Here is an 11,199-nt window from a genome sequence, read left to right on the forward strand (position 1 = left end):
GGATCCGAACCCACGACCTCCAGAATACCGGTCTGGTGCGATTTTGTTATTTTCAACGAGCCCCTCATTTCCTATTCTGATTCGCTACATATATATATATATATATATATATATATATATATATATATATATATATATATATATATATATATATATATATATATATATATATATATATACATAGTAAGGAAATGAGGGGCTCGTTTAGGAAATACACAAAGATAGGTCAGCAGTCTACGACGCCAAAGGAGGCATAGGGGTGTGGTTAGGCTCTTTTTCTTTTTTACTACGGTTAATGAAGTGAACATTTTTTTTTTAATATACAGAAGAAAGAAAGAACAACACGCGCCCAGAGTGGGGACCGAACCCACGCCTTTCGATTACATGTCGAATGCCTTACCAATTCGGCGTCGTAGACTGCTGACCTATCTTTCTGTCTATATATATATATATATATATATATATATATATAAGGTTAGTAGAGACAGAGACAAACGAGAAAGACTTAGAAAATAAAAATAAGTTTACTGACGTTTCAGGGACAGGACTCCCTTTCTTCAGAGTACTCTGAAGAAAGGGAGTCCTCTCCCTGAAACGTCAGTAAACTTATTTTTTTTTCTAAGTCTTTCTCGTTTGTCTCTGTCTCTACTAACCTTATTTTTTTCGCGCTCTGTGTGAGTTTTTATCTTTTCAGTCTATATATATATATATATATATATATATATATATATATATATATATATATATATTGCCGCGAACCATCTATTGGTTTATTTATTGTTTGTTTTTACTGCCGGGCCACACCCGGCTGTGTTATCTGCGTTCCAAACGAAGCGCGTCTTCCGTTCTTTACTTTAATGCCGCACTGGCTGTCACATTCAGATAAGCAGACTTTTTCGCCCTAACGTCACTAGCCCAAAATAATCTTATGTGATCTACAATGTTCTGGATGTGAATCGACTGTTCCAGAAACACTTGCGCCGAAAGATAAAAGCCGCGGCATTCGATCTCCGACGCTCGCTTGCGTACGTCACTTTACTGACTGCTGCTTCGCCGACCGTGTATTATTTGAGTTATTAGGGGAGCACAAGTTCACTCCAATAAACTTGTTTTTCTTGAAGACAACCGCGTAGGCCTTGGCAACGTGGCTATATATATATATATATATATATATATATATATATATATATATATATATATATATATATATATATATATATATAAGAGAAGAAAAACTTCGAACAAGGTAAAGGCACGATTGTGGCTGTGGCCTACGTTTCAGCAAAGAGAACTTGCTTTCCTCAGGGAAAGCAAGTTCTGAGGAAAGCAAGGCCCTGAGGAAAGCAAGTTCTCTTTGCTGAAACGTAGGCCACAATCGTGTTTTTACCTTGTTCGAAGTTTTTCTTCTCTTGTGTTCTCTACCATCTTCAAAGTTCTACTACTCCCTATATATATATATATATATATATATATATATATATATATATATATATATATATATATATATATATATATATATATCTGGTTCTTTAACTGTTCGGCATTCGGGTCACCAAGTTATTATGAATTAGAGGCATTATAACGTAGGAAAGAAACCAAACGCGGCTTGTAATGTCGTTGACTTTGTAGCGACAGCAAAACAACGGCAATTTTGTTTATCAAATCTGGTGGCAATGATGCCGCCACTCTATGGCGTCGTCATCTCTCTTGCTTGTACGAGATTTACATAGTAGGGGCATCCAGCGTCCAACTTAGGGGCGTCCAGGCGTCCAACTCGGCTAGTGTTCCTATCGGTTGAAGCGGCTACTTATTATTTGTTTATATATTTACAAGATACCTACATCGCCACGTGGGCATTTTTGTAGGGGGGACATGGAACATGTACAGAACAGAGTAGACAAAAACATTTATACATTCATACACTTTTCTAAAAGCACTTATTCATTTTGGTTAAAAAAAACGAACACCACATTGATCATAAACGGGATCAAAAAAGATCGTTGTTTTGTAGGCTAACCAATTCCTCTGACAATATATTCCAGTCATATATTGTTCTTGGAAAAAAAAAGAATTTGCAAGAATATTTTTTCTGCGGGAATACTGTAGCGTTTTTTGTGAATTGTCATGACGCAGTGATATGTAGTTTGGCTCATGAAGATACTGTTTTTTGTCGATACCGCTGTGATTTTACTAAATGCAGTGGAAAAATTTTAATCTTAACTTTTTACGTCTGGACTGTAGTGGTTCCCAGCTAAGGGTAGCTTTATACGCCGAGATGATAGCAAAAGGGTCGTAATCGTTAGTAACAAAACTAGCTGCCTGGTTTTGTAGCTTTTCTAATCTTTCTATAAGATATTTGAACATCGTAGCTGCTCTAGGGCTGGACCTGATTAGAGTCTCTGCTGGTATCGTGCGCCCGCTCTCTGGCCAAGGTTTCTTCGCCGCGCGAAAACCGGTTGCCACTACAGAAAAAAACAATAAAAAATAAAAAAACAGATCCTACTTGTTTGGTACGACAGCTTACTGCCCTGCAAACGTTTTTCTAGCAATCTATTCTCGTTGAAAGGTGAAGCCGACTTTAAAAACATTCTGTAAGGTTGGTTTTTGTAAGCCGGCTTTTCCACATTCCCTGTTGCGCAGTGAAGCATGACCATTTACCGAGGGGTTATGATTACAAACAAGGCTCTAACTCGAGTTATCGAAGAATTCCCGAAACAAATTAAATGACAATTAGCCTTTAAGAGGACCCTGCCATTACGTATAGTTTCATTCAGTTGTCATGATTACTTCACAATGAAGTAGTAAACGTTGGAGAATTAATGTCTGCTGTAAATTGCTAGCCATCTTCCGACGCAGTATGGTTACAGAAAACGGCTGTCACTACTCTTTTACCAAAACTATCCCAAAACAAATTATATGGCAACTTGTAAAAGTTACCCAATTATTGTCTGCTGTCAATTGCCGGCCGTCTTCCGAGGCAGTATGGTTACAGAAAACTGCTGTCACTGCTGTTTTACCAAAACTATCCCAGAACAAGTTATATGACAACTTGTAAACGTTACCTAATTATTGTCTGCTGTCAATTGCTGGCCGTCTTCCGAGGCAATATGGTTACAGAAAACTGCTGCAAATTGCTGTTCTGCCCAAAATATCTGAAAACGAATTACATTACAATCAGCCGCTTAGGCGGCTCTAAGAACACGCACCCCAGCTTTACTGGTCATCATTCTTCGCAGAGTGTATGGCAATGAATTTTTTAAAGTGCAGAGCACTTTAGGCGCCCGCCTTGTCGTCCTAGCTCGCTGGCTCGACCCTAGTATATAGAGCACCAAGTTGGCGTTCCGGGGTAACGCTGGTGTTTGCGGCGTACCCCAGGGGCTTCGAAAGCCAAGCGGTTTATATAGTCACACGCGTTCGAAACTCGGGAAACGCTGGCGCTTGTAATACATCTTCCCGTTGTTTAGCGCAAAGAAATCTATAGGTACATTTGAGGAAAAAATATACGTAATTAACCGGCAGCACCCACGTTCCTTTAGTTAAGAACGCCCGTTGGGTTGGTTTTTACCATGTTAAACGCAAAATGTGGCAGTGCAACGCCGGCACGTGCGGGGAGAACAGCACAAAAAGAACAAAACTCCCGCTGGTGCAGTTTCAGGCAGGGGGCGCGCGAGCACTGCGAAGGCGGGAAACTGGAAATGCATTTGTTTATACAGTGAGCGGTAAACTACGCTACAGCCCGTTATGGCGGATCACTGCTCTGCACTTCCGACAGCTTTCGCATTGAGTGGAACGGCTTTGATTTTTATGTCTATCACTTTTAATTCTGCATCATGTAAATGGTAAGGGCGAGAACTAAGCTTTGCGAAACTGCACCAGCTGCTTTACGCCTAACCTGTACGTCTTTGTTCCTGCAGGTGAAGCTTGCTTCAGCCCAGAGAGACGACGGGATACGGTGGGGGGACTTCGTCAACAAAAGTGACCTGGCGTACATCGAGTCGCTCAGGAAGAGTGGGCAATACTTCGACCATAAAGGGAAGCTGAAGGCGTGCGATCCAAACGACACAGCTCCAGCATATGTCAAGAACAACCGGCATTTGTTTCCATACCTTATGGTTGCCTAGAAATCGCAGCTTCCGGCACAAAATCGTGCGATGTGGATTCTACTTTTATGCCGTGTACGATTGTGTACGGCGTCGTGTAGTGTGTACTATTTTTTTAAACGCTTTTATTCTTCACCTTAACCATCTTCCAACACTGATCGTATTTGCAAGTATATAGACAAGTAAGTTTCAGTATGTGCTTCGGTTTTTTTTTTCAGCAAAAACATGTTTTTCGTGCTGTGCTGTCACATTTTTAGAATAGATTCTTCTCTTCGTTCCTTAGTTTCTCAGTGCGCTCATATTTTTCTCATTGCATGTTTTTGCACCCTGTATTAGGATTACGGTAGTCTTCTGTGTTTAATGTTCAATGCTGCAGAAACTGTACACTGTACAGCATATTTATTGCCGTCTTCTGCCTAGCGCCAGAATTAGGATCACAGGCTTGTCAAGCTGCTTCCGTGCAGCTTTAATTCTCGTCCTTACCATGTACAGAACCTCCGAATAAAAATTCCTGAATCCTTGAAGGATAATTGTTCTTTTAAGCTCAACAAAGCAATGACGTGCCGTCGCCTTCTCTGGCTTTTTTTTTATATGACTATGATCAGTGTTTGTTAGTGTATCACTGTTTAGAAGGAGCTCCAATTTATAAAAGAAGACGCAGAAAAGGCCGAACAAGCCACGTGGTCCCTGGAGAGAGAGAGGGTAAACTGTTTATTGGAGTGCTCTGCGTGTTTCTCTCGATTTGCGTGCAAGTTCCACCTGCTTTTCTACAGCATTGTTTAGTTCTATTTGCCCTGTAGCGGGAAGCCACAGTGCCAGCGGCAGCAGCGTGACGCAGGCCCACGAGCACGCTCACCCGCCGGAGGGCTCGCGCGCCCCTGGCATCAGTAGATAGAGACCCCACGGCGTTCGGAATAAATCGGCCTGTCTACGTGGTCTGGTCGTCTCTGTTTCAACGCCTCCGTGGCATGCGCTCTACAGTTGGTGACCCGGACGTGATATCCCTCCCAGCGAAACTGTAGAGCGCATGCCACGGAGCCCTTTCTCATACTCCAGCAAAGTATCGGGGTGGGTAAGGAAAGGCGAGGCAGTTGTGAACAGGAGAGGGGTTGTACACTCTGATGAAGCACACAACGCTGTACGTATGCATGTATGCGCAGGAGTAGGAAAGAATAAAACCCCACTCCTGTCCATGATTATTTCGTCATTGTTATTAACCAACTCACCCGTCTTCCAACCTTAAACCCCCCCCCCCCTTCACACACACACATTTTGACTATCTCCAATGAAATGTTGGCTAAGCCGCTGTTATGGAGCAACGTTGGCTGAGAAGACCACACCATTCTCGATAGCGAGTTCAAGGCATACCAATACGTTAGGCTCTCATATTTTGTCTGTGCCCGGAACGTAAGCTGGGAGGGCGTACGAATGTTCAAGCTCTCTGCGGTGCAGTCGGCCTCCTGGTCACCGTCTAGTTCCTGATGGGCGTTAGCCCAGACAAGTGAGTGTCTTTGTTTTATAATTGTTGTAAGTAGCTTTCCAGCAAAGGTTCTTATGGCCCTAGTGTAGTCAGTTATAGTTACCGAGTTTTGTTCTTGAATTCAGCCCGTCTCATTGCTCGAATAACGGCAGTGGTTTCTGTTTCTTGAATATCGTACTGTTTCTTGAGTATCGTACTGACTGTCGTACTGAATATCGTATTATTTATTGACTACCCGCAAATATTGTCGCCCTCGCTGATTCATCATGTTTCAAATAGGCTTTGTTATCTTATATAGAAGCCGGTGATGATTTGTAGCCACTCTTTTGATGACAAGGGTGTTACGCGCGTTGACAATGCACGCTTGCTGTTCTTCAGGTGTGTTACGCATTGTTGCTGATGTCCCAGATGGATATTGTTCCCACACCATGTGTATTGTTGTCACTGTTGTACCAAGTTTATGTATCCCCCTTATGTAATGCCGTCTGGGCTTCTAAGGCATATAAATAAATAAATAAATAAATAAATAAATAAATAAATAAATAAATAAATAGGCACATAAAATTGTGCTTTTTGCTAGTGATGTAATCAAGCATCTTTCCATGTCCGTTGGTAGCTAAGGCCGATGCTTGTACGGCCTTACTTGTTTGCGGCCGCATCGATGTAGAGGGCGTTCGGTTTGTCTTGGTATATACTTCTAATGTAACGAGTTCTTGCCAATCTTCTGCCATTATTGGGAGTGGGGTCAATTTTCTTTGGAATGAGAGAGGTCTCGAAACAGCTTCTTTGATCTGGTGTTAAGTTGATGATCTAATTAATGGGCCTCCAGTTTAGATGTTTTAAGAATTTCTCTCTCCGCTCTGGTTTTGAGGAGGTGGTCTTTCGCGGCATCTAGTTTAATTCGCCTTTAAGGCTTCAAACTACAACCATTCCGCGTTTAGCGAAACGACGCCCTTTTCAGCCGAAGTGCAGCGATACTGCGTAGCTGTGGAAACGAGCACTAAGGGGCAATTTTGTAATCACGATAGTGTCAACGACACTGATGAGGAACCATCGAATAAACGATCCCGGCCATAACCTCATTCAGTTATCATGGCGTTATCGCCCCCTTGACATTCTTCCCTCGCGTGGGTTCGACCTTTCTGGAGCCTTAATCCTACGCGAGGTGGTAGCGCTTCGGAGAATCTACGGAGGAGCAGCGTTGATCTCGGCATTACGGCCTTTTGGATGACGTAAGTTGCCTTGGACACGTCCTTCTTCTTTTAAAAACGATAGTCTTTCTTGGGCTACTTCAACGGGAAACGTTTAGTCTTTCTGACTGTCTGTCTGTTTGTCTGTCTGTCTGTCACTCGATTCAGGCGCCGACCAAACTGAGCACATGTTGCGCAGTATTCTTATATGCTCACCGCCCAATCTGAACGTCTCAGTCCGGTTTTAATGTTCATACTTGTCAACATTGTTGTACCAGAACAAGACATTATGCAAATATAAGGCAGGAAATCAATACATGAGTAATATTTCCAGTGTTTTTTTTTATTAAAAAATTACGAGTGCTTGCTTTTTTGCGATAGCAAATAAGATACATCAACTGCAGAAAACTGTCTCCTACTGTAGCCCGCGCTACCTGGTGGAATTCTAAAGAATCAAACCGCAACAGCAACGAACGGTTCCCCTAGATGCGTTTCGCGTTCCGCTTTGGAAGCTCGTGAAGTAGGCCAACGTGGTTCTATAAACGTTGTAGTCGGTTGCCTCTATTCACGCCCGTCTCCGCTGTACGGCAGCGCTGGCATCGAGGCACCCGACTTGGAGCAGGGATTGTTTGGTTGGAAAAGGTTTACTCACAAAAAGGGAGAGGGGAGGGGGAGAGAAGAGTTAGGAGCGGTGAATGGCCATCCTATTCCGGTAGGCCGCGCAGGGTCACCGCCACCTTCGCCCGAGGGATCTGTGCTTCCTGGTCCTCGAGCTGGGAAATGGGCAACGCGCTCTCCCATCGCTCTTCAGAAGGGGGGTCGGGTGGTTGGGGCTCCAGTGGGCACATCCAGACCAGGTGCACGGTCGTGTTGGGAGTGTCGCAGCGTGAGCAGTTGGGTGCATAGCAGGTGGGGGAGATGCGGTGGAGGGCGACGTGGTTGTGGTATGTGTGAGTTTGAAGTCTTCGCCAGGTGCGGGCGTCGGAAACGGAGAGCGAAGGGTGAGGAGGATAAGTGCGTCGGGAGGCCCTGTAGTGGTACAGGATGTCGGTGTAGGTTTGTAGGAGGGGGGTTAGTGCAGGGGCACCGTGGTCTAGGTTGGGCCGGGAGGCCTTGTCTGGGAGGACCCGGGTAAGAAGATCGCGGGCCGTGGCATGAGCATCTTCGTTCCCAGGGAGGGATTTATGGCTCGGTGTCCCCGCATTGAACGTGGTAAATTTAAGTTGACTTGAGCAAACCTCAAGCGTGTTATCTTAAAAGAATGAGACGGGAGAGGAACAGCATCAGAGGTGAGCGGGAAAGAGAAGGGATGCGTTTACTTGCCAGGGGCGCCAGTCGGCTATCGTCTTGCGTCGACATTTGCAACGAAAGGAGCAGATACGCGGCCAGTATTTTTTAGACATTATAGACTTTCTTGGTCTACCTGAACGCGAAACATTTGGTGTGTCTGTCCATCCCTCGATTCAGCCTTCCGGCTAGACGTTAAGGCATTGCTTTAACAAGAAGTTTATATAGCCAAACCGTTCCAAACAACAATCGCTGCTGGCGGAATTTACACATGCCCCCATCATTTAACGCAAAAAAAACCTTGGGCATACTTGAGTCAAAGTGTTAGTACTTAATCGGCAGTCCCCCCGTTCTTTTAGCTTAGAGTATACGTTGGCTAGGTTTTATTGATATTGATTTGAATGTTATTTATGTTTAGAGTACTAGCTCTTATTTTAATATTGTTTTGTTGCTTTTTCATCTTGTACAACCTGTATCAACCTCTTAGGGGTGTGTTGTTTAGTCTTTTTTTAAATGTTGTTTGTGTCTAGATTGTTGATGTTATCGTTTATTCTTTTTTACATTGTGTTTGTTGCTTTTCATGTTTGTTGTATTCATGTTTCATGTTTGTTGCTTTTCAAAGATACTACCTGTATCTTTTGTTGTTTGTTTCCTCCCAACAACAATGCCCAGTTGTGCGCTGTAGGTATCTGAATAAATACATAAATAAAGGGAAAAAACAACGCGTTTAAGCGTCAATAATGGGGCAGAAGGGCTTCAGCTTGTGCGAGAAAAAGGCAAGCACAAAAAAACAGAACTTTCACTCGGCGGTTCTAAACAGAGCAAGAAACAAAAGATAAAAAAAATATGCGCTCTGTGCTCCAGCAGATGACGCGCGAGGACTGCGAAGGCGGGAAAATTGAATTGCATCGTATCTGCGTTCAATTCATCAGGAGAACATCTAGATAGGGGGGAGGGAAGGGCTAGAGGTTGTAGCGGAGTGCACAGAATGGGCTACGTTGCACAAGTGGCAGACAACTGTCGCCTTTCTGCCACATTTGCAGTGAAGCTAGCAGATCTACGCATCCCCCCTCCACCCACCCCCCTCTTTTTTGTAGAGCCTGCGCCGCGGACGTGGCTCTGAGATACCTCTTGGGGACACACCCAAGCCTCCAGTTGGCACGATTTTGCCACATGAGAGGCCCCAAATGTAGCCCAAAACGACCACCTGATTAATGTTCAAACTTAGTTTGTGTACTAGTTGGTAAATCACGATAGAATAAAAACAGCGCAAACGACAAAGACGAAAGAAGGAGATACCACAGCGTTGTGCTGTCTCCCTGCTTTGTCCTTATCTTTCGCGCTGTTTTCATTCTATCAGGCCGCCGGCTCATTGCCTCTGGACGCGTAAACCCCGATACCGGTCTCTTCAGAACTTGATTAGACTAGCCAATTTAATTTAGATTGTGCCGTAGGTCGTACTTCCGCAATACAAATCCAAATCCAATCCAATCCAATCAAATCAAATATAATCCAATCCAATCCAATCCACTGCTCCTGGCGCTTGCGCAGCACGACCCTTCAAAGTCCACGCGAGACTGCTCAACCTCGGCCAGTGTAACTTCCGCTACAAAACATACCATAGCAAGAAGATGAGAATTTGGAGACACGGCAACGTAGCAGCTTCGTGTTACTGTTAAGCGTGACTGCAGGGTCAACTTGATGCAAACAGCGCAGTTTGCTTCAACCCCCCCCCCCCCCCCCAATTCGCAACTTCCAAATCATTTTCATTATATTGGACTCGTCCAATATTTCGCCTATGTGCAACAATATCTTCTCCTAAGTTTTTTTTTATTCTTTAGCCCAGTCACATGTACCATTATGAGCAATATGAAACGGAACACAGGAACGCCTACAAAAACACCCTCAGACCCAGCTATGCGTGATACCCAGCGGCCGCCGTCGGAACCAAAGTGGAGAGGGGGACGCTGTTCTAACAACTTTTCCCATTCCCGCTGTGCGTCTTATCAGCTGTCGGACGACACCATATTACTGGCGAAATAACGTAAGCTGCTGCTTTCTAGAAAAGCCAGCTTGGTGGGAGTGCCAACAGTTAGTGGAAGAGCGCCCTCCTTTCCCCCTTTGTTTTTCACAGCGCCATCCGCGTATCGCTCCGAGTCTGCAGCTGTTTTGAGGCTGTTTGCCACGCGTTCGTGTGTTCCCTTTCATATTGCTCATAATAGTACACCAAAAATCTGAATTTACGGACCATAAAAGCAGCAATTTTGAGTTATTTCTGGAGTACTAGCCTGGAGCCTGGAGTACTATGTGTGGTAGTTTTCATTAGTTGAGTACTTATACAACATCTCGCATTCATTCGACAGTTTGTCGGGCTGCTATAGGAAGAGAAATACCCTAGAATTACCATTTTCCTGGTCCGTACACTTTTGATCGTGGCTGTACGTTTGTTTTTCGGCTGTCTCGAACAGAACAGCCGGCAATGTTGCACAGATGGGCCCATTTCTTGCCGGAGGCATTTTGGAGCTTGTTTGCGCAGCCATTTCAACAACGACCCCGGCAAAGAGGCGTACAAATCAGGCCACACGGACAGGCTTAAAAATGTCGGCGGAAAAAGCCGCGTACGGAGTTGGAGTGCTGCATATGAATTTTAAATCACTGCCCTTAGAACCTTCCACACGGGCTCCAGAGACATGCATAATGCAAAAATGTCTACTCTTGATTATGCATTTTTTTACACCGCGCCTTCCTTTGTTTCTCTCAAACCCGTAGGGTAGCGCTGTCTCTGAGAATTTCAAGCTATCCGGAAAGCAGCGGAGCAGGTGCACCCGTCGTGTGCTGAGCTAGAATATTTTACTCTGCACTGCCGAACTGAAGCAAAAAGGGCAAACGAAATACTGCTGACGAAGAGCGGGCACTAAGTCATTCGACGCACGCTGAATGTTCTGTTTTTGTTTGTCCGCTTTCATTCCGGAATTTTTGAACATACCAATCAATGGCGTTATTGCAGTAGGAAGTGTGTTATATAGGAGGCTGGGGTGATTTGGCTCTGCCCACCGTAGGATTCGCAGGTCTATTGTGAAGAGCTTTCACTGCACATGTGGGAAAAATGAAAGCAAGAAAACTTCACGATGGAATAGACAGC

The 11,199-nt window shown here is 44.3% G+C and overlaps 1 protein-coding gene across 1 annotated transcript in view; it reads left to right on the forward strand.

The window, feature by feature from the left end:
- Window positions 1-8,762, forward strand: part of LOC144152532 (beta-1,4-mannosyl-glycoprotein 4-beta-N-acetylglucosaminyltransferase-like) — a 69,401-nt gene extending 60,639 nt beyond the window's left edge. The window contains exon 3 of the mRNA XM_077683825.1: window positions 3,915-8,762. Coding sequence (XP_077539951.1) covers window positions 3,915-4,121 — 207 coding nt within the window. The 3' untranslated portion in view covers window positions 4,122-8,762. The remainder of the gene's footprint in view (window positions 1-3,914) is intronic.
- The last annotated feature ends 2,437 nt before the right edge of the window (window positions 8,763-11,199 follow it).

Source organism: Haemaphysalis longicornis, unplaced genomic scaffold (assembly GCF_048455015.1).
Source record: "Haemaphysalis longicornis isolate Haplotype H1 unplaced genomic scaffold, Haemaphysalis longicornis Haplotype H1 scaffold_9, whole genome shotgun sequence".
Classification (NCBI taxonomy): domain Eukaryota; kingdom Metazoa; phylum Arthropoda; class Arachnida; order Ixodida; family Ixodidae; genus Haemaphysalis; species Haemaphysalis longicornis.